This window comes from Rhamphochromis sp. 'chilingali' (assembly GCF_963969265.1).
Source record: "Rhamphochromis sp. 'chilingali' genome assembly, chromosome: 11".
NCBI lineage: Eukaryota > Metazoa > Chordata > Actinopteri > Cichliformes > Cichlidae > Rhamphochromis > Rhamphochromis sp. 'chilingali'.
In genome coordinates this window covers 6,659,089-6,683,153 of record NC_137938.1, presented here as the reverse complement: position 1 = coordinate 6,683,153, position 24,065 = coordinate 6,659,089, and the positions used below count along the sequence as shown (strand labels likewise).

Below are 24,065 nucleotides of genomic sequence, written 5' to 3'. Positions count from 1 at the left end.
GCGAGTCCAAACTAAAATCAGAATGAGAATGCTTTAATAATCCTGAAGGAAATTACACTCTAAGAAATGACACACTGATGTTGGTAGCATTATGTAAATGTTTTATGTTAAAACTAATGCCACCAATTGATTTTTAACTTTAAACACAAGTATGTTGTTTTGAATTTAATTAACAACATAAGATTTCAATACAACAAAATGCAGTAAATTAAATCCAACGTAAAAAGTTCATTTAAAATGAAGAGCACTTTAATTTAAAGAGGATTGTCCTAATAGGCTCTCCATACTTCTAAGTTTGCACATGTGCAGTGTGGAAGTTTGATCATCCGCCATTTTCAACTGAGACTTGCATATGCTTAGTATCCTGGATAGAATCCATCGCCATCTGAGGATTATTTGGTAAGTACAACAATTTAAGGATGACAAATTTGATTAATGTATACTAACTGATAAACATCTGACACTTTCGGGAATACTTTTGCATTTTTTTTAAACAAATGATGCCTGGTAAATTTTTTAACACTCTAGTTTGTATACCTCTCTCACGTGTTAGAAGTATGAAGACATTTAACAAATATTGTTGAACCTGCTTCGGTGTAATTTTCCAAAATCTTTTGCGATTCCTGTTAAGGTGAGACTTGCCTACTAAGACCGACAGTTTTAAAATTACTCCCAACATCTACCGCACCTGCTCCCTGACATCAGTAATGACCACCGGGAGCGCCAGCGATCCTGTAGTTTGAAGAATGAAATGAATGTATAGTGTATTTTAGAAATGTGCCTCAATTAACTTGCTACATTGTTTGAAAGAATTCGACTCCATGTTGATTTCTGGTTTAGTGTCAAACGCAGGGATTTAAGCGATTAACATTTTGATTTGTAAAGTATAAGACATGCGTTCATCTGTTGTCAATGAAGTGCAGAATAATGTGTAATACTGTTATATATAATCCATTTAACTCCTTGTATCAGTTTCCATTGGCTATCATCGCTACCGAAGACAGGAAATCATCAAAGACATGCCATTCATTGCAGAGGTCAAAAACAGATGGCCTGCCCTGTTTTCAGAGACTGAGGTAATTCTTACTAACTTTGTTATTGGAAGTCATTTTCATAAGAACTTGTATTTGAAGAACAAAGTACTGTAAATTGTTAATTTTAAAAGATACAAAATGTTTGACTGAAAGTTGTAACATTCTTGCATGTGGCCTCTAATCAAATTAATAGAGAATACTCTCTAGTTGTAATTTTTAATATGTTTCAGGTTGTTGCGGAGTTCGCCCGCATCACCATGGTCCCTTTGTTGTCGACTTTCATGGCCAAGCTGGACCACTACGCTGACCACCTTAGAGTGTTCAAAAAGAAGGGGGGAACAGCTAAACGCAATATCAACTTAATCATGGCAGCCATGGATAGGGTATGTATTTTAGTTGACCTTGATTGAGCTCTGAAATTATTTGAATGCTTCTTCAACTTCTGTGTCTGTCATTAATCAGAATTTTTTTTCAACTGAATATGTGTAAATTTGAATATTTTGTAGATACATGTGAATCAGTGACATGCAGTCAAGTGAGGCACCTTAATGAGAAGTAAAATACTAACAAAAGAGAAATTCAATTTGTACACTAGATTTTAAATTTGCTTTCTGTGTGATTTCAATCTTTTTATGGTCAAAATTGCTGTCATTACGGATTTTCTGTTCAAATACAAGGTAAAACGCTGAGAGGAGGCAATGATGATGCTGTGTCTCACCACAGACACACACATGCGCAATCCCACTGCTGTTTCTCTAAATTGCCAACGTACATGTTTGATTACACATGTAATACAGATGATGACTTGCAGACTACCTAATGTATTTGACGAATCTGTGTTACATGTTTAATGTTATTGGTCATAAATGTGCTGCAAAAATGCATGGAGTGAGGCTGATGGAGGGCAGTGCTGAACCCTAAAGGCAACATGTATAAGAGGTACACGTATATGGATTCACAGTGTAATCACATTACACTGAGAGTGCCATTGACACAGTGGATAAAGCAGCACTCTTAGGGAGCATCAGTAAATTTCACAAAGGACAAATTGACACCAAATCAGTCCTAAGCAATGAGACGCACCAATTTTATTTTAATGCATCTCCTATTTATAAATTAATAAATTGATGTAAAATGAATGATTTTTCTATAATTGTTTCCAGGTCATTTGACCAATTTATTTACTACACACAAAAAATGAGACACACCAAACCTAAATAAATTTTAATGCATCTTCTGTAGGGCTGGGCACTTATTGCATCGCTTATCAATATTGTGATAAAACACGTCCTATGTGATTAAAATGATAGACTGCTTTCAAACCTCTAAAAAAAATATGATAATTTAGTTGAGACTATTACTTCCATTAATGTCAAACTTATTATCAATTCAACAAGATAAATAACTGCTGGTTTGTCTAAATAGCACATTTGCTAAGTTTAATTTGCAGTATTTGTATTTGTGAGGCTGCATTGATAGATTTATAGGCAAAAATACTATTATGATCTTTTATTGTAACTCTTATTGTTAAGAAGCTTGGAAAGAAAAGCGTCTGGACTTCTTTAAGTTGCTTGAAGACGTTTCATCTCTCATCCGAGAAGCTTCTTCACTGAAGAAGCTTCACTTTTCTTTCCAAGCGCCTTAGACTACGATGACCTGGATGACTGAGAACCTTCACAGACTTATTGTTATCGCAAAAAATACCACAAAATGTCATGATAGGATTTTAAGTCCATATTGCCCAGTTCTAATCTTCTATTTAATTTGAATATTTTTAGGGGCACAATTATTAAATATATTGTTGAACAATCTAGAATTTATTAAAGCAAAAATGAAAGCTTTCACGTAATGTCAAAATTGAAAAGCTTCGATTTTTGAGTTCATATATTTGTTTATCTGACTCAGAGGAGTCAGTGCCTTACCAATCATGAACCTCACTGCACGTCACTGATGTGAGTTATGAAACATTGCTTAATCACTTATCTGGATTATGTGTTAATATTTTTGACTTTGTTTTGTAAAGAGGTTGAAAGGAACCAAAATAGGAAACTTCCCTCATATTGAGTTCTTATCTCCACCAGAATCCCAGCATTGATGTTCGACGGGAATGCATTCTGAAAGCTGTCTGTCTCTACTTAAATGAAAAGCCAGATGACCTGTTCAAGGAATTCTTGGTAAGTTAAAAAAGGAAAATGATCAGCTATTTTCCTTTTTTTAATTTGGGATTGGAAATGGAAGGTGGACTTACTTGTCCATATGTATATGTACGCAATTAACTTATCTTTTTCTTTTATTTTTATTTATGTGGATCTTGGAGCAAGCAGAGAAACAGAGAAGCTGACTTTGGGAGTCTATGTTGTTCAGACATGAAGGAGCAAACTCTGCAGATACACCTGAGGACATTGGTGTCATCGTAGAAGGATGCACTGTGCTGCAAGCTCTTAGTGATGTGGCAAAGGGTTGTGCCCTCCTGCTTGGATTAATCTACAGTCTAAATCTGAGCTACCCAAAGCACCTGAAATACACATTTGAATTTCTTCAGAAGGTGCTGATGGAGTTGGATGGGAACAACCTATCCATGAAGGTGCAGGTTCTGAAAAACAAACTGCTTGAGTGAAACAGCCTGCACTGAACTATAGAGGACACTGAACTTTAAGGTTCTCGAACCCTTCTCCTTGCACTTCATAAACTGTTCAGTTTGAATTGCCACAAGAACTTCTGCAAGGCCTTTCACTTTTCTGCGTTCTTTGTTCTTGAACCTTTACCAACATCCAACTACACTGAAAAAGACTGCTCCTAACTTTGGACTTCAGTTTAAGTTTTGAAGCAAAGGTTATTTTTGTAAATATGGACAAAAATGACACTAAAGTAATTTCTACCAGCTGTTTGCAGGGCTGTATTGTGGGCTTTTCATTGTAGCCCAATCAAGTTTACATTAAGTCATGTTAATGTTAAAAATGTTGGAATCACAACACTTTCCAGTTTTAATCATTTCAGTTTAACATGACATTCTTTATCTTGTCTTCCTGCACTTAAAATGCACTTGAATATATGTAAAGATTGTTTAAGAAAAAAGATCTAGAAGCATTTGAATTGCTCAAAGTGTGCTTCAACAAGTTTTACACAAAGTGTTATTAAAGTTAGGTTAACTGAATAAACTGGTGTTCAATTTTTTTAATTTACAAACTTAAATAGAATAAGTTGCAATTCTGTTAAAGTGATTTAATCCTATAGTTTCAGTAGAGCGTGTTTTGGGTGAGTAGATTTATCAGATTTACTTAAAATTTGTTGTTCAAATTAAATATATCATACATTTTATATTTCACTAACCCAGTTGTGTGGAACCGGTTGACATAACTGGGTGGAGTAAATACAACATGTTATTTCTTAAAGTAAGTAGAGCTTGTTTTGGTTGAGTAGGTTTTATTTAGTCTTCTCAATTTAAATCAACAAGGTTAGTTAGATCAACATTATGATATTCAGCTAATACAACATGATTCTTTTGATTTGCATTTAATTATCCAAATGTTATCAGATGTACTTAAAATTTCTTGTTCAAATTAAATATATCATACATTTTATATTTCACTAACCCAGTTGTGTGGAACCGGTTGACATAACTGGGTGGAGTAAATACAACATTTTATTTCTTAGAGTGTATGTACAATGATCTAAAACTTGCCTCTAACAATAAAAAGAGTACAGGGCGATAGGTTCCAGTCTTATTGATTTCATTCAAAATGACACTTTATAAAACAGGCAGCAGGTTAAATTTGTTGTGTGAATCAGATTTAAAAATAAAAAATACCAGTTCTTGTAAAAGAAAACTATAAACATCTATAAACATGCAACATTCATACAGTGAAGGATTTATTTATTTTTTTATATAAAACATTTTTTTTATTTGATTCCCAGCTGAATTTGTAAGTTTATTCTCTTAGAAAGAAATCAACAGTGTCTCAGTGTTCATGGTAGTCTCATTTTACTCAAAATATTTTTATTGAGCGATTGTGGATGCAGTTTATGAAAAAAAGAAAAGAAAAGGGAAACAAAAAACTTGTTACATTGAATACAAAACAGAACTTCTCATGTTAGAACATATGTAAAGAAAAAAGAAAACAAACAAACAACAAACAACAACCCAGGAGGGGCGACTGATACTAACAAGCCCTTTCCTTACAAACCACACAGAAGTTAGCTTCGACACCACTGAGCTTCACATTCTCATTAACACAGACACACATCGGAGTGCTGTGGAATAAGCACAGTTAGTCATCCTTAAATTAAAAGTTAGAGAAGTTTATCAGAAAAAGACCCCAGATTTGATCAAATGTGCCCTTTTGGTTCTGGATGGAGCAGTGGATCTTTCCAAGACTGGGACACGACATGAGATCAGCAAAGCACTGAACATGGTAGTCTCATTTTAATAGAGAGACGTAATATCAACCAAACATCTGGGAAAAAACACAGTACTCAGCAAAACACGACTTAGTACTTTAGTCAGATGTTTCTCTTCCTCTTCTCTTCCTCTCCTCAAATCATTTAGGTTTCTAGGCTGCTGCTAAGAAGTCGAAGCATGAGGTAGGCCACGTCACGCTATGACCTTAACATGGGGGGCTGTAGAGACTGCTCACTTTTGGAGACCACCAGAAGTGTGTACTAGTGGACATGGAGTTTTTGACATTTTCATATTAGCTTCCTTTTTCAGAAGCTGGGCTGACAACAAAAGAACATAGTATCAAGTCTCACTCATGCTGGCCACTGCTGTTGATGTACTAAAGACTAAAGATATCTGAAATGTTTCACTGGGCTCCTTAATAACACTTTAACAACCATAGCCCATGAGTCTTGTTTCCGACACATACATATTCACTTATGGCCGCATTTATTTTCTTCTTTTAATTCTTTCCCCCATGAAATAGAAAATGTCACATGGCAAAGTCTTGATTTTATGAACATGGCAATGATTCCCGGGAGCTTCGATGTTGAGATCTGAATTCAACATAACAAGCACGGCTGCAACACAAAATACTACTGAAATGATGTGACGCAGATAATCAACAGAATCTCAAACACCTGTCATCGAGAGCTGAGGCAGTTTTCTCAAGTATTTCGTTGAGGTTTTTGTAGTTGTAGAAGTTACAGGTGGGATATTGTACACATGTTTACATTTTATGAAACTCACTTGGGTCATGCCTGAAAGAAGCTTTGTGGTACTGAGGTCAGTTTTATCTTTGTGTTCTGCAGTCAACCAATTGTGGCTGATAGTTTATTGATCATTGTGACATTTTCTAAATAATTCCAACATAAATTATATTTTTCCATCACAGAGATTGCATCTCATCAATAATCAGCTTAAGATAGCTGTCGTTTGAATTACTGCTTGAAAAACTGAACTGCAAGTCCTGACGTTATTCGGTCAGCCCATTCTCCTCGTTTTCCCCTGTCAGGTTGCAGCAGCAGGCATGACTGCTATCTGGAGCATGTTTATATGTGGATTCTGAAAGTACAGAGTACATGACTTTGTCTCCAGTGTCTTTCTTGTTAAGCTGTTTGGTTAAAGTTCATATATTACTGCTAACTAGTGCTAGTTGCAGACTAATGAAATAACTGAGAGCAAGCCATATCATTAATCAGATAATTCATTAAGATTCTACAAAAGTCATCAGCACTGCACCACAATTACGATGCAGCGCTTCATTTCAGTGATTTGAGTTAGTCTAGGTAAGGCCCAGCAGGTCACATGTTTTCCCAACATGAGTCAAAGCAGCAGCATGCCTAATTTTAAGCCTTGAATGAATGTGTTTTTAAATCAAACCTCGAACACTGTGATCCTTTTTAGACATTTGGATTTAGAGCCCGCCTCCAATGGCCAATCAAGGAACTGCAGATTTTGACACTTCTGTCTTTGCCTTATTTTTCAGGTTGCCATTAAAAGATTCACCAACTATTTGTTAGGTACACGTATTGAACTGTTTGTTAATTCAAACATAAAACCAAAACCACATCGGAGCAACTGTATATATCTTCAAGATGAACTGCTGAAGTTCAAAATGAGCATCAGAATAAAGATTTACTGTGAAATTAAATGTGCCATGGTTGCAGGTACCTGCTGAGATTTTCCTGGACATCCATCTCTAGGGTTCACAGTGAATGGCAATTCTCAAAAGGAATTTACAAACTGAGCTGACAGGAAAGAAACAGTAACTCAAATACGCACTTCTTACAACCATGGTATGAAGAAGAGCATCACATAACGGACAACATGCCAAACCAGGAAGCATATTGGTGCCAGTAGCTGACTGTTAGCACTCCTATTAGCTAAGAACAGGAAACTGAGGGTACAATTCATATGGGCCCAACAAAATTGGAACGGAAGATTGGAAAAATGTTGCCTGGTTTGATGAATCTCGATTTCTACTGTGACATTTAGATGCTAGAGTCAGAATCTGGCATAAACAACTTGAAGAATGGATCCATTCTGTCTCATATCAGTGGTTCAGGCTGCTGCTGGTGGTGATTGTTGGCATACTTTGGGCCCCTCAGTACGCACTAAGCATCGTTTAAATGCCACAGCCCACCTGACTGTTGTACCCATCTTCTGAAGGCTGTTTCCAGCAGGATGATGCACCATGTCACAGAGCTTAAATCACCTCAAACTGTTTTCTTGAAGATGACAGTGAGTTCACATTACTCAAACTCCACAGTCACCAGATGCAACAGAGCACCTTTGGGATGTTGTGAATTGGGAGATTTGCTTCAAGGATGTGCAGCAGCTGCATAACCCTTGTTCAATTTATGCATAATTAACACAGTTCTGATATGCAAAAGGCTTCCAAACCGGTACAAGCAAGGTGTACCTAAAAAAGTGTCTTTTTAAAAATACTCTGTATTTAAGCAGCCCTCTGACTCCTTTGAGGCCTGGCCCTGTGCCCAGGGGCTGTACCTGAGGACTGTTTAGTAATCCAAGCACAAATGTGATTGAATTCTCTGCTGTGCTCTGTGTTCATGTCTAGCTCTGTCTCAAACAGAAAAATATTTGAAATAAAATTTCAGTTTTTCATAAGAGCCAGCAAATAGACAACGGATCTTTCACGAGCTTGCTAATGATTTTTTTATTTATTTTTTTGCAAAGCATCAGTTTCTAGTTTTCAGAAAACACTTTCATCTCCTTTGCGAGCTGAAATAATTAATCTTCATTCTTTGAGCATTAGAAACAGAAATAGTCAAAGCTGGTTAAAGAGTCATCAGTTTCCATATATCTGGTAAATGTTGTGAGAGATATTTAAAAGTATTTATATGTGCCAAATCCTTAAACCAGTGTGAGAAGACACACATCATAGAAAATATTCAAATACATAGCCACCTGCCTCATATTGTTTAGATCCATTTTATGTTGCCAAACAGCTTTGAGCCACAAGGGTACAGGTCACAGGACCTTTGTGGTTTCTGGCAGCACTTGTTGGCAGCATATCCATATGACAGGGAGATTGGAGGTCCATGGATCAGTATTATTCCAGCACATCTTTTGGCAGCCCAATTAGACTGCAGGCCAGGGTCAACAGCTTGATCTTTCTGTGGTCCTCTGTCCCTGAATAGACTTTCTCATAATTCTCGGATTTGAGCAACTGTTCTCCAGGTTTTATGAAGGTCTTTCTTTGAGCATTGGCTTCTTTTTCACTTATTTTTAGTCCAGTCAAGTCCAGAGTAGTTTTGCACCAACAATATGATTCCCAAAAATCGGAAAACAACAGTGTGTACTTAACAAAAACAGAGAAAACTGTAAACGTGGAGGAAAAAGGACAAAGTGACTATCTGCAGTAGATAAACTGTATCTGACACAGGATCTGTTTGTCTAAGACTCATCAGAAAGGGTCTCAGTGGAATTTTGTCTGTAAGGAAGGAGAGGACTTCAAGAGAGAGGCGCGAGTGTCTACAGACATCTTTAAAACATGGTGGAGGCTCTGTGATGGTTTGGGGTTTCAGCCGGTGGTGTTGGGGATCCTAAAAATCCTAGAAACAACATGAAAGCTTGCCTAAGAGTTCACCCTATGTTGGGGAATTGAGGAAGTCATGCCAAATATTGACTTTGATGCTTGTCAAAAGTGTGCAAACTCTGTTTTTGCCTTATATAACGCCACATACGTTTGCATGTGAAATGAGAGGTGGCTCAGGACTTCTGCACTGCACCATATTCCTGCTGGGTAGGTCTGCTGCCTGCTGGGTGAAGGTTGCTCTATTCAATTCAATTCAATTTTATTTATATAGCGCCAAATCACAACAAAAGTCGCCTCAAGGCGCTTCGTAGATACAGAGAAAAACCCAACAATCATATGACCCCCTATGAGCAAGCACTTTGGCGACAGTGGAAAGGAAAAACTCCCTTTTAACAGGAAGAAACCTCCAGCAGAACCAGGCTCAGGGAGGGGCGGCCATCTGCTGCGACCGGTTGGGGTGAGAGAAGGAAGACAGGATAAAAGACATGCTGTGGAAGAGAGACAGAGGTTAATAACAGATATGATTCAATGCAGAGAGGTCTGTTAATACATTGTGAGTGAGAAAGGTGACTGGAAAGGAAAAACTCAATGCATCATGGGAATCCCCCGGCAGCCTACGTCTATTGCAGCATAACTAAGGGAGGATTCAGGGTCACCTGGTCCAGCCCTAACTATATGCTTTAGCAAAAAGGAAAGTTTTAAGCCTAATCTTGAAAGTAGAGATAGTGTCTGTCTCCTGAATCCAAACTGGAAGCTGGTTCCACAGAAGAGGGGCCTGAAAACTGAAGGCTCTGCCTCCCATTCTACTTTTAAATACTCTAGGAACAACAAGTAAGCCTGCAGAGCGAGAGCGAAGTGCTCTAATAGGGTGATATGGTACTACAAGGTCATTAAGATAAGATGGGGCCTGATTATTTAAGACCTTGTATGTGAGGAGCAGGATTTTGAATTCAATTCTGGATTTAACAGGAAGCCAATGAAGGGAAGCCAAAACAGGAGAAATATGCTCTCTCTTTCTAGTCCCTGTCAGGACTCTTGCTGCAGCATTTTGGATTAGCTGAAGGCTTTTCAGTGAGTTTTTTGGACATCCTGATAATAATGAATTACAGTCGTCCAGCCTGGAAGTAATAAATGCATGAACTAGTTTTTCAGCGTCACTCTGAGACAGGATATTTCTAACTTTAGAGATGTTGCGCAAATGGAAGAAAGCAGTCTTACATATTTGTTTAATATGTGCGTTGAAGGAGATATCCTGGTCAAAAATGACTCCAAGGTTCCTCACAGCGTTACTGGAGGCCAAGGTAATGCCATCCATCCATCCATCTATCTGTAACAATTTTACAGACAGGTGGTCAGTGTGTGTCAATGTGACATCCACATGAGAACCCAGCCAGGAAGTGCATTACAACAAGATGATTGATGGTAATGACTTCACCTGCCAATATATCTAAAGTTGCTCTAGTTGTTGTGGATTTAAGTGATGTAAGCACTTCAAAAGGTTAAATGTAATGTGTGAGCATAAATTATACTTTTGATTTTAAATGGCTGTGTCTTATATTTGAATTGCTTAAGATAACCGTTGTGTTAATTGGTGCTGGAAAAACTGAATTGTGCTGACATAATTAATTATTTTTTCCCTGCAGATAAAGTACATGGATATAATTAAAATGTCTTAATGATTCTCAGTGTAGCTTTTTCATTTAGCGCTGCAATAGTGGTTAATTGCTGTACCTGCTAAGCTCATTGCGCCACTTTGGAATAGGATTTAGATAATGGCATTCTGCTGAAATGAGACAGAGTGGACGTAATGCTGAATTTAGTTTACCGCTTCACTTCACTTGAACAGTTTTATTTTGATATCGGTGCTTTCCTCAGTTCCTATTCGGTATTTAGACGTACTAACAATGTGTGCAAATTTATAAGTAACCAAAAGCACATCATTTGACATAACCGCAGGGTCCAGTTATGAGGTCATGTGTTAAGAAACAGAGGAATCACTTAGCTGCATGAAGGATTTAACAGTTTGTTTTTTTTCATCTGATTCGTTATATTAGTGACTCTTAACAGTGAAGCTTTCTTATGTGCCCTCTAACTTGAGAGTGTGATGTCAGGTCACTGCACCAGTTTAATTTATTAGGAAAGAGAAACGTTCAAAACAAATGGCAATGAAATTTGTTGTAAATAAATTTTAGCTCACTGATGAAAGTCAGGAACTATTTTCAAAGCCATCCTTTAGTGATTGTGGCTGTTTTACGTCATTGTAATTAAGTGGTTTTCCTTCAAAATGTCAGCAGCCAGCTTATCATATAACACATCCAACTTAATTCAGAGCAGCCAATGACTACGTTCACCTACACTCACATGTATCTGCTGCTTTCAGCGTGGCATTATTGTAAACTGGCTTGAAAAGGATTGCAGTATTTTACACATTGCTTGTCTCTGTGTTAAATGTGTTCAATTTGTCTTGTGAAAATGTTTGTAAATTAAATAAAGTACGACGTTATTAGCAGGGATGGGTTACCTTAGCATAAAGGATAGGAACACAGTGAAACCACTAGCTTGCCCAGTTTTACCCAAAGGCAGGAAAATCTGCAAACCAGTAGCTAGCAAAGTAGCAGATTATTGTGCACTCGCTGTATCTTGTCAGTTTACCAGTTTAACACACAAGACCCGGCCAAGAATCAGTCCACCACATAACCTGTAAAGCTACGACATGTCAGATTACACAAATTAAGTGAGGGTTTCTTTTTTTCTTTTTTTTTTATATATGTGAGGCTGCTTCCTGTTCTCCAAATCAAAACTAAATTCAATTCAATTCAATTCAATTTTATTTATATAGCGCCAAATCACAACAAAAGTCGCCTCAAGGCGCTTCATAGATACAGAGAAAAACCCAACAATCATATGACCCCCTATGAACAAGCACTTTGGCAACAGTGGGAAGGAAAAACTCCCTTTTAACAGGAAGAAACCTCCGGCAGAACCAGGCTCAGGGAGGGGCGGGGCCATCTGCTGCGACCGGTTGGGGTGAGAGAAGGAAAACAGGATAAAAGACATGCAGGATAAATCAAGCCTAAAGCAGTCATCTGGTTTTAGTTTGTGTTTAATGTACTTCTATTTGCAGTGCAATACAAAATGTAAACACTTACTCAGAGTGGTTGCTGTCTTGGTTTCCAATCCAATCCAATCCAATTTTATTTATAAAGCACTTTAAAATACCCAGCACAGGAACAAAGTGCTGTACAGAAAATAAGTTAAAACAATAGAATAACAAAAAACAGCAAATTAAATAAATAAAACACATAAGACATAAAATTAAAACAGCCCTATGTTAAAGCAAAAACAAGATAAAACAGCATCGAATCACCTAAAAACAACTAAACACCAACATCTCACGTGGTGTCAAAGGCCAAGGTAAAGAGGTGGGTTTTCAAGAGTGACTTAAAAACAGATAAAGAAGTGGCCTGTCTAATCTCTAAAGGAAGCTCGTTCCACCGTTTGGGAGCTGCTACAGCAAAAGCACGATCTCCTCTAAGTTTACGCCCAGTCCTGGGTATCTTCAGGAGCAGCTGATCAGCTGACCTGAGAGAGCGGGTGGGTGTATAAGGCTGTAGCAGCTCAGAGAGATAAGATGGAGCTAGGCCATGGAGAGCTTTAAAAGTAAATAAAAGAATTTTAAAATGAATCCTAAAAGAAATGGGCAGCCAGTGAAGTGAAGCTAAAACAGGGGAAATGTGCTCAAACTTTCGAGTGCCAGTTAAAAGACGAGCTGCGGCATTTTGCACCCTCTGTAGATGACTAATATATAATGCACTGACCCCTATATAAAGTGCATTACAGTAATCCAGCCGAGTGCTAACAAAGGCGTGGATCACTGTCTCAAAGTGCTGCCGTGAAAGAATTGGCTTTATTTTTGCCAGCTGCCTGAGGTGAAAGAAGCTAGATTTTACCACGGCCTTAATTTGATTATCAAACTTTAGATCACAGTCCACTTTGACCCCCAGGTTTTATGGAACTTTCCTAGCACCATTTTTTTGCTGGAGCAGGCAGTACTAAAACCACTTTTTATTATCTGATCAGCACCAAGCATTTGAAAAGGATGTTAATGGAGGCCAAACTAGGACCACACACAGGAGTTACATTTGCAAGGAACCGAATACTATTTGTATGTTGTTAAATAAACAAGGTGCTTGGGGTGAATCATGTTTGTTTGCAGCATGTGTAATTGAAGCTGGCATAATATTAAGCATGATCTCAATATTACAAAGCTTACGTGAAAGCATGACACAGTCTCACGTTCTTCTTCTTGTTTCTTCTTTCAGCCTGCTTGAAAAATGGCCTCCAGGTAAGAGTTGCGATGATCCAGACCCGACCCACAGCAGAGATGAATGTGTCTGATGAATCCTCCTACCAAGAGGAGGTGCTGCTGGGTAACTCTACCTGGGGCTACTCCTATTATCATCAAAACTACACCCTGATCCCTCCACTATCAGAGAAGGCTAGCACCTCCAAACCTGCAGCATGCGAGCAGGTCCACATCGCTATCGAGGTCTGTAGCACTTTGGATTCATTTATTTATCTCGTGATTTCTTCTTGGCTACCACTACCCCGACTGTCTCTTCACTGGTCTGTATTTTGATCTCCTCTCCTAAGGTCTTTCTGATCCTGGGTATCATCTCACTGCTGGAGAACATTTTAGTCATCACAGCCATAGTGAAGAACAAGAACCTACATTCCCCCATGTACTTCTTTGTCTGCAGGTAAACTCCTCAGTGGTTTAAGACATAAAGGGGAAAATAACATAATAATGTACGAGGACCACCCAAAACCGTTTTAATAAAGTGAGCTTACCATGTGTAAAAGATTTTGTTAAGCAGCAGTTTATTAAAATATGCTTCTATCCTTCAGTGCTTACTCTCTGTCTTGGTGTAATACAGCCTTTCCCAGGGGCAAAATGCAATATAGGTCCCAAGTGAAACCTTGTTCACTCTTGTCAACATATTAGTGTAAATGGATACATTTAGGATTAGAATACACCCTAATGTAACCATTATAATTGGATAACAATGCATGCCTCCCCTCAAGGCCCATATCATTTGAGTTCACATTGTTATTTTCAAGCCCTTCTCAAACGACCATAACAACGCTGCATCCACACAGGAAGCATTTTGGAGGAATGCGGCGACCAGAGACCACAGAAAGACAATAAAATGTAACAACTTCAAAAAAGCAAAGACAAACAAACAAACAAAACAATGAGATAAACATTTCTCAACTTAGATGCAAGTGATTGAAGCAACTATCAGTGAGAATGCAGGATACGTTCCATTAGACCATCCTGACTGACCTATGACCTGATAGCAAATACGTTTGAGGATGACCTAGGAAAGCAATTCAGCAGTTCAGTCAATTCAATTCAGTTCAGTTTTATTTATGTAGTGTAAAATCATAACAAGTTACTTCAACTTCTAAGGTAAAGACCCTACAATAACACCCAGAAAGCCTCAGATGAGAAGGAATACATTATATCTCTGACAGAACCATGCAGGGGCAGCCATCCGTTGCCACCAGTTGGGGTTGAGGAAGATGGGTCTAAAGACATACTGTGGAAAAATAATAACAGTACTATTAATAATAACTAATAATGAAATCACAACAACGATCCTGGAATATTCCCTAGCAAACAACTGTCAGCTTCAATGCAATGTGAATAACCCCCTGTGTGGATGGATTTTAGGTATCTGCCAGACACTGAACCGATAACTTTCGGAGTAGCCTATGTTGATGTAATTAATAGACATGAACCGTTATCAATTATGTTCAGAAAGATCCTGATTTATCTTTTGTGACACAAATGATTAAAGTGGTTCAGTCCTGCTTTGTACAACCGAGACAGCTATCCAGGATTAGATTAATCCTTTCTGTTCTAAAAAGGTCATCAATGCTTTTATCGTCTATAGAATTGAATATTGTAATGCACTTTACTCTGCTCCAGAGGCTACAGCTGATGTTGCCTAGCTTTAAAACCACAGAAAGAGAAGCAACCACAACATACCAATCCCTCCCTGTTGCCCTTCACTGGCTAACAGTAGTTTTTATTGAGAATAGTCTGGCTCCTGAGTTCCTCTGGCAGTGCTCTGTTAAACGTTCATGAATAAAGGTTCTGGAAAGGTCATGAAAGGTTACCGGGCCTTTGCCTACTAGGCCCCTCAGCTGTGGAACTGCCTGGCAGGAGATGCCAAGCGAGCTATCCTACTGGTCTCTTTTAAATTGAAAGCAAGGAGAACACAAGGAAGCATGCCAGCAAGCAAACAAGCAAGTAAGTAAGAAAGGAAAATAATACAAGTAACCATAAAAAGCAATTTACAGTAGATGGCTTACAGGCTCAGGTAGAGCGAACTTTTGTTTTGTAGAAGTGGGACTTCAAGGTGACAGTCTAGAGTATGCTTCTATGTGATTACACAACAGGATTTTTTGCCAGAATTCAAAGAAATAATGAGTTTCAATTTCCAAACCTTCTCCTTTATGTAACTGATTAAAAAGCTCAGTTGTGCAAAAAATATTTTTCTTTTGCCTGAAGTGGAAAAGTTGGTTTATTTATAAAAGCCGAAGAACAGTTGAAAATAATTGGTCATCCTGAGCTTGGCAGAAGCAGATTTCCAATATAATCCAATGTGAAATCTAATCATTCTTTCCACTTAGAAAAATGTCATGCAGCATGTGTTGCCAGAGGAAACATGTGAACTCTTGAAAATGACATAAATCTTTTATCCTGATTATAAATGGTTAAATAAAACCATTTGTAGCAGGGAGTTACAAAAGAGGCTTTTTGATCTTATAATCTTGTGGCCTCCTTAGACTAATCATTAGGTAACGATGATTTAAACAACTTATGATTAACCTTCTTTCTTTAAATTTGTCTCCAACCAATGGAGATCTGTGGACTCAAAAATCATGACATATTTGGGGCAGCTGCCACATCAAAATCAAGTCACACTTTTAATGACCCTACTGTATAAATCAGAAAAATACTTGGATGTCTGTTTTCACATCAGCACCAATTTCTTGTGACTTTGTTTGGGTCTGTCTTCTGATTTGAAAGACTTAATCCTCTTACTAAGACAAAAGCAAACGTGTTTCAGCTGTGCAGAGACACAGCAGACATTCAACTAAGTCTTTGAATTTCTGGCGAGCTGTATAGTGCTTCTGTTCATGTGGTTCTGAATGACTGCCACGGCGTAACACTGAGGTACAGCGAGTTACTGCACGATAACACTTGTTATCTTTTATTTGAAAATCCATTCGATTCATGGGGGGAAAAAGAAATACATTCCTACTTAATGTGTTGTTTTCCTTCTCTCTATAGGTAAGTTGTGAGTATTTGGTGAGTCAGTCCACGATGTTTATTGTGATATAATATGCTGCCTTGGTAACCAAGACAATAGAGGAGAGCCTGTTGCTTCCTGTGGGCTGTAATCTTAACATATTACATGCCACCTCCACTCAACGTGGTGTTAAGAGCTTGTGCTCATTATTATTTCTGTGAGACTTGGCTGTCATTTTCTTTGGCACTTGAACAAATTGCTTTGCCAACAAGGTTCAACTAGATGTCCTGGAGAACATATTATTGTAGTTTCATGAATTCTCATTTGAACACCAAAACACCAAAATGGCACCAAAGCATAGAAATACATCTTAAGCTACATGTTTTAAATATCACCTCTTCTGGCCAAGAAGCTTTTACTCATTATACGAATCATTTGTCAAGTCAAGGCATGGAGTCCAAACGTGGAAAGCTGTGGAAAATCTAGAAAACTAACAACAGCCAGATTGTTAACCTTGCTCTGCGACACCTCTGAAATAATGTGTCAACTAAAACTAGACTTTTCCTGACTCTAAATTTAGTCCAGGGCAAACAATTCAGAGTTAAAATTGGGACTAATCAGGTTCTGAGTGGTGTATCTAGAGAGCTGTAAACATGTTTGTGGTTTTTACAGTGAAAGAACCTTTTCCTTACTTGGCTCATATGTTTGTGTGTGATTTCAGTTCAATTGTGTTAGTACAGTGAAGGAAAAAATAACTGTAAATTCAGACAGATGAGATTGTGCTGAAAAGAACAAGGCAAGGCAAAAATAAATAAATAAATTTAAAGGTGAATCACAAAAATAAAATAAAAAAATAGTCCGAAATGGCCAATTATACCCTGGACCCCAGAGCGTTAACCAAATAAAACATGAAATATTTGTGAAAAAATGGGTTCATTTGTGGCATTTTGTGTAAATTTAAGCAATTTGATTATTTCTAATTAAAAAAGATTGTGAAACTTTAGTTAGACTTGTGTTTGTTTGTTTGTTTTTTTTTTGTTTTTTTTTTTTTTTCTAAATGACATCAGAAACAGCAGTATGCGACATTACGTGATGGCAGAGCTTCAGTTCATCCTTTGTCATTTTTTTTTTTTTTTTTTTTTTTTTTAATAAATAGGACAGGGGGAATGAATGAGAGAGAGAGGGGGAGAGAAAGAAAGAAAACCAAAGGGGAGAAGAGACGGTGAGAAGGGGGGGGAAGAGAGAGAGAGAAAAAAAAAACAAACTCCTGGGTCACCTGTATGGAGAAAAAAAACAAACAAACAAACAAACAAACAAAAACAAACAGAGGAGACAGCAAACAACAAAGAGCAACATAATAATAGAGAAAACAAAGCACCATCACAATAAACTAGCTAGTCATAGATATCAGTATTTACTAAGTAATAAACGATATTGTGCAGCACGCAAGATAGACAGCGCACAGTGTGCTTTGAGGCAGCAGCCAAGAAAGCTTTAGTCCGCGTCTGTGAATACCCATGTGTGCATACCTGTGTGGATCAGCATGCTTGCATTCCAAAGGTTTCTCCATGTAATGATCTGCTAGGGAGTGTGGGGGGGCCACAGCCCCGTCCTCCAGGGTGTGAAGCGGGTATGGAGGAGATCAAAACTCCAGACATCCAGAGGCCCCCAGAACACAAGAGACCATGGAAGACCAACAGAGGGGCAGCCGCGCCACTGTCCCAGTAAGAGCTGAGGAGAGTCCCAGATGAGGGCTCGCCCAGCAGCCGCGGAGCAGAAGTCAGGGGGAGTTGCAGTGACGCGCCCGTGAGCTCCGCCGGCCCCCAGCTGCGCCTGAGTGACCGAGCCCTAGGCCGAGAGGCCGGGGGCACCCCACCTCCAAAGGGGCCCGAGCGAGCCCCAGGCCCCAGGCCCCGACAAGCGGCCGCCAAGGAGTGAGCCGGTGTGTACCCGGACGCCCACCCCCAGACACAAAGAACCACCAACACACCAACACCTGAGGGAGTCCGCCACCGGCAGGGGAAGTGGTGGTGGGTGGAGATAGGCCTCCAAACCTTGGAGGGCCTGAGGTGTCCCCAGAGAGGTGGCGTCTGATACCCAACCTGACATATAGACACAGACATACAGGCACACACAGACACAAACATCCATTCCCACCCTCATGCTCTCATATGCACTCACTCCACACTCAACCAACGTGGAGACAGACATAAAGAGACGCTGTACACACAATCACACTCCCCAAGCGTACTCTACAAACCGGGTCTAGGTACCCTTGCCCCTGGAGGGGGGAATTGCACCCAGACCCAGGTGGTGTTACCCTTTTCCCTGCGGTGGGGAGAGGCAGACCACCCCGACTCCGCAGCAGCAGGGAGGCCCCACACCCCAGACCGCAGTCGGACGGCCAACTCCTCCTACTAGCCCTCCCGCTCCAGCAGGCCGCAGAGAATGGGGGTGGGAGAAGACTCCAAACCTCCCTCCACCCGCTCATTGTAGTGTTGACTTGTGTTTGTAAATGAATCACCTCATGTTGTGTAGCTTTATTGATTTTATGCTTATTGGGCTACAAAGTTATTCATCATACAGGCTAGTACATAAAATCAAAATTCACATGTTTTATGTAACTGAAATGTTTAATTATGTGGGCTAAAGAAAAAGAAAATTATAGAGTACGTGTTTATATGAAACATCTGTATACTTACTGCTTTTGATGTATTTTAACTGTATATAATACATATTACAGAATGTAACACATGCATATGTGTAAAAAATAAATTGCTTTGATTTTGCCACCCCATTTGATTTCCATGCCACCCAAAGAAAATTTGCCTAGATCCGCCCCTGCCTCTGTTCACACTATGCACACTATATATATATACTCTGACCATCAGCCACCAGCAGTTATAGGATCACTGTTTTAACCATTTTTGCTGTGGAAAAACATCAAATTTTACATGTAAATATACATAAATAGCATAGACGTGTTGTTTATTTTTAAGAAGCTCTTAAAATATTAGTATTATTTAGAAACAGTGTTTGGAAACAGCATCAAGCGTCTGTCTGTCTGCCTGCAGTGCAGTTTTTTTTTTGTGACCACTTTTAACTGGGGAGATAGGATCCATTTTTCCACCATCTTTGCTGGCTTTGTTGCTTGTGCAAAGGCTGTGAGTGCATGTGACTGTCAAAGCATTGCCTCAACTGCACCTCCGGAGAACGTGAAAGACTGTACTCAGGCATTAAATCAATTAATTGGTTTTCCCAGTATGACTGTGAGAAGAAAGTGTTTACGCAACAGGAGAGCGAATGCAGCTATTCTGTCAGCTCCTGAATACACAGAAGGAAGTGCACATAGAAACATTTATTTGAACATCTGTTTGCAGAATAAAGGTTGTATAAAGTATTTTGGTTTTTTGCAGTTTGGCAGTAGCAGACATGCTGGTGAGTGTGTCCAACGCCTGGGAGACCATCATCATTTATCTTCTCAACAACAGACAGCTGGTGGTGGAGGATCACTTTATCAGGCAGATGGACAACATGGTGGACTCCATGATCTGCATCTCTGTCGTTGCATCCATGTGTAGCCTGCTGGCCATTGCTGTGGACAGGTAATGATGGAAGGGAGTATAAGCACAAATATATCTTTTTTTCTTTTCTTTTTGCTATTGTTTCTTAATAGTTTCCTTTTGAAATGTTTTAAGGGAACTGAAGTTTTAATTGAAGGCTCTAGTCACAATGAATCCTCATCCATCAGCCCAACACCACAGCCCCCAGTTTCCTAATAATGTTCTTGAACATAACTGACGTGTTACAATTTATAACAACAAAAAAGGACCCTGTAATTTTATGATTAATTTTAAGGAAAATTGAGGCAGTGCTTATTTGGCACTCCTTCAGTTAATTCCTGTCATGTGTTCCCTCTGACATTTCCTTTTTTTCTCTCTCTCTTTAAACAGTTTTTATTCATTATCAAGAAAAGCATGAAACATCACAAAGCAAACAAAAAAGAAAGAAAGAAAAAAAAAAGAAAAGAAAAAAACCCAAAGGGAATATATTAAAGTCATTATATACCTGTACAAATACACATATGGGGTAAAGAGGAGAGAAAAATACTGCTTGCACTAAATCTTAGTTGTCAGTGCTGAACAGATCAAAGTGTTTTTGTTGTCTCACTGTGTGAATGGATTTAATTTTAAGCAGATGAGTAAACCAGCCTTGATGCAGTTTAATTTTTTGTTTTAAATTGACATTTTATTTCTTAATTTCCACCTTCTTTCTCTGATACACACAACAAATTTGGTTCATTCATCATGGGGATCGCTGCTTACTCTAATGCATCTGTGCAAATGTTAAGACAGGCAGAAAATTTTAGTTTTTTTTACTTTTTACTTTGCAATAAATTATCTGGCAAGACAGAAAACTCAGAAAATGTCCATCTTTCTCTGATTTCCCTTCTCATTCTTTTCCTTTTTTGTATGCTTGTGAAGTAGATTTTAAACCCTTGAAATGTGCAGGTTTTTTTCATCTTCACCATTCGTGTCTTTTTATGGGCTTTTCACATTGAAAAAAATGGATCTTTTAATTTCATCTGAGCTTGAGCTCAACTTGGAGCCTGAATATTTAACAGCAAAGCTGTATTATTAAGAGATGAATATTTCATAAGCACCGATGGCACACTTTCTTGATCTTGTGCTTTCATTTTGACCATTCTATTTCAAAAAGGTCTGCCTCAAATCTCCTAATTCAGTGGGTTAACCTACCATGCAAGTCTTTGGACTGTGGGTGGAAGCCAAAGAACCCACGCAGGTTTACGGAGCACCAGTATGCCGCTCTAAACAGTAATTTTATAACTTCTTAGTTCTAGAACCTAACAAATGACAATAATTGGAAGAATTGCAATAAGGCCTTCAAACTATTCAGTGCCTGTTCTTTATTAGTTCGTCCTGATTGCACACAACCATTCACAGCTACATTTAGCATGTGATCACTATTTTAAAAGTGTGTCTTTGTTACCATTGATTACCATTTAATCAATTGTCTGCTTAATAATGAATGTAGAATAACTGGAAAAACTGTTCTTTTTTAAATGTTTGTCAGACATGTTGATATTTGATCCATATACATTTAACTGAGTTAAATCTTACTCTTTCTAACATATTGGCATTCCTTTTGTTCCCTTTTCCATGCTTGCTATTCCTTCATGTACTGGAGCATGTATAAAACTGCAAACATTGCATAGATCATCATACTGGATGATACTGTACCATCCCCAGAGGCTGTTTGAAAGAGGTGGACTCGGGTCCATATTAGGCTGACTCTGATTCAGTATATGAATCAGGTATAAATACATAGTGTGCAAGAATCAGGAAACTTGACAATATGATATTCATTTGGTTTCTCAGTGACATTTAATATTTACGAGATTGTCTCAAAGACATATAAATTACATTCATACCAGAGGTTACAACAGAGCCACCAAATAACAAAATTGCACCTTTTATGTATAAATGTACGTTATGCGTGATCAACAACCCAAGGTTGCCTAACGTTATCCTCATTGAATATTGAATGTCTCAAGAATAAATGTCTCACTTCATGTGACCTGTAGTCTGGTTCCCTCTCTGTGAGTTACTGTATTCAGCACACACACAGTCCCCGTTATGTTTAAATGTCAAGTTTTCTGACTTGAAACGATTTTGTAATTCATCAGTGAGCAATAAATGTTGATATAAAATTAGAGGTTACTGAGGTGGATACTATGTTATTATCCACAGGTACGTCACCATCTTCTATGCACTGAGGTACCACAACATCATGACGGTGAGGAGAGCTGGCTGTATCATCGGGGGAATCTGGACCTTCTGCACTGGCTGCGGAATTGTCTTCATTATCTACTCAGACTCCACTCCTGTGATCATCTGCCTGATCTCTATGTTTTTTGCCATGCTGCTCATCATGGCCTCCCTCTATAGTCACATGTTCATGCTCGCTCGCTCGCACGTGAAGCGCATTGCTGCCCTGCCCGGCTACAACTCCATCCATCAGCGCACCAGCATGAAGGGGGCTATCACACTGACCATCCTTCTGGGGATCTTTATCGTCTGCTGGGCTCCTTTCTTTCTCCACCTCATCCTGATGATCTCTTGCCCACGGAATCTCTACTGCGTGTGCTTCATGTCCCACTTCAACATGTACCTCATCCTCATCATGTGCAACTCAGTGATTGACCCACTGATCTATGCCTTCAGGAGTCAGGAGATGAGGAAGACGTTTAAGGAGATCATCTGCTGTTACAGTCTGAGAAACGTCTGCACGAACATCTGTGCTTTGACTGGTAAGTACTGAGAAATAGAAAAGACCAGTGAAAGGATGGGTAAAGTGAACTGACCGAATATGACGCTGGAATAGAAATACTACTACCCAAGGACTGGTTCACTGCACTTTTCAGACAGTACAGTGTACCGTCACACAAGCAACTATTGAAAAGTATAAGCTGGAAAGGAGACTGGAACATTGAGTTATCTCCTAATGCGTCCACCATGTACACAAAAAGTTTACTAGATGCATTATTTTAAGGCTTAGTTAGGATCATCTAAAGTCCAAGCCCATGATTCATATTAACGTGCGTCACACAAAACTGTTAGTGGCCTGCTTTTCATTCTCCCTGACATTTCTTTTATCTTTTTTCCTTTGGCCTTTCTTTTTTAATTGGCAAGATTTTTATTCTCTGTTCCCAGAATATGTCTGATGCAGTAGCCAAATGGATAGACAGGATATTTTTCTTTCAGTGCTGCAAGAGTGCTCATATACTGGCTTTAAATTACAGAACTGCTGCCAAATGTACCCGAATGTACCCTTTGTTAATTTAGACGGCTGGATGTACTTCCTTGAACATTAACCTCACATGCATAAATTAACAAAGGCAATGAAGTCAGCAAAAGTTGGGGAAGGTGTGGTAAGAATTATCCACATCCATATGTTAGTGAGTTTTGTTTAGTTTTTTTTTTTCTCGCTTTTCTTTCAAGCTGTGACTACAAATTAAAATAGCAATTTTACACATCAAAGTCTGTTTCCCAGTTATGGAGAGTAGTGCTTCGGTTAGTAAGTAGTATCTAGTTTTTTTTAAAGACCCTTAAGCTTTAAATTGTGAAAATGTAACAGTCTACCTAGAACAGCATGAGCATATCAGGGCAGTGAATTATGTTTTAGTTCACTGTCAGTTATGAACTGAATATTTTCCAATATTGAATGCAGAGTCACACACAAAACAAGCGCAAGTGAAACAACACTTATATTTATTCAGATTTTGAATATAATAATCAAAAATCTTTTCCACATCTTTCACAGAGTCCTCTACCAAATCTGTTTGAGATGCTAAATAATTATTTTGAATTTCAGGAGGGTCAGAGAAAAAGAGTAGCACGTCCTCTGCATAGAAGACTCTCTGTCATTCACTGGGTGTTCCATCAGGGCCAGCAATGGTTGTCCAGTTAAATCTAAAACCAGACATCAATTAAAACATTACTAAAGTGAAAGTGATTTCTCAGACATCATTCATGTAATAAAGGATTTCATGTTGGCTGAACTAACCCTGTAAAATGCTCTTTGTAGCTGCAGTTGCCTATACTCTGTTTGTCTATTAGGTACTGGAATCTACAGTTTCACTTATTTTCTTTGGTGTGTACATGTCCTGTTAACAAAGGCAAACTTAG

The 24,065-nt window shown here is 38.6% G+C and overlaps 1 protein-coding gene and 1 long non-coding RNA gene across 3 annotated transcripts; both read left to right on the top strand.

Annotated features, from left to right (window-relative positions):
• Positions 1–92: 92 nt before the first annotated feature.
• LOC308405631 lies at positions 93–4,677 on the top strand. 2 transcript variants are annotated; one of them, XR_013973369.1, is made up of 5 exons: positions 93–399; positions 973–1,076; positions 1,265–1,417; positions 3,116–3,208; positions 3,356–4,677. It is a non-coding gene; the product is annotated as an uncharacterized lncRNA (long non-coding RNA). The 2 variants fall into 2 exon arrangements; XR_013973370.1 differs by having other exon boundaries at positions 3,352–4,677.
• Positions 4,678–13,388: 8,711 nt separating this feature from the next.
• Positions 13,389–22,698, top strand: LOC308406300 (melanocortin receptor 5-like; the record flags this gene model as incomplete). Its single annotated transcript, XM_080897231.1, has 4 exons — positions 13,389–13,580; positions 13,685–13,791; positions 19,773–19,961; positions 22,128–22,698. 4 exons carry the CDS (start codon positions 13,389–13,391, stop codon positions 22,696–22,698), a joined length of 1,059 nt encoding a protein of 352 aa, XP_080753357.1.
• Positions 22,699–24,065: the final 1,367 nt, after the last annotated feature.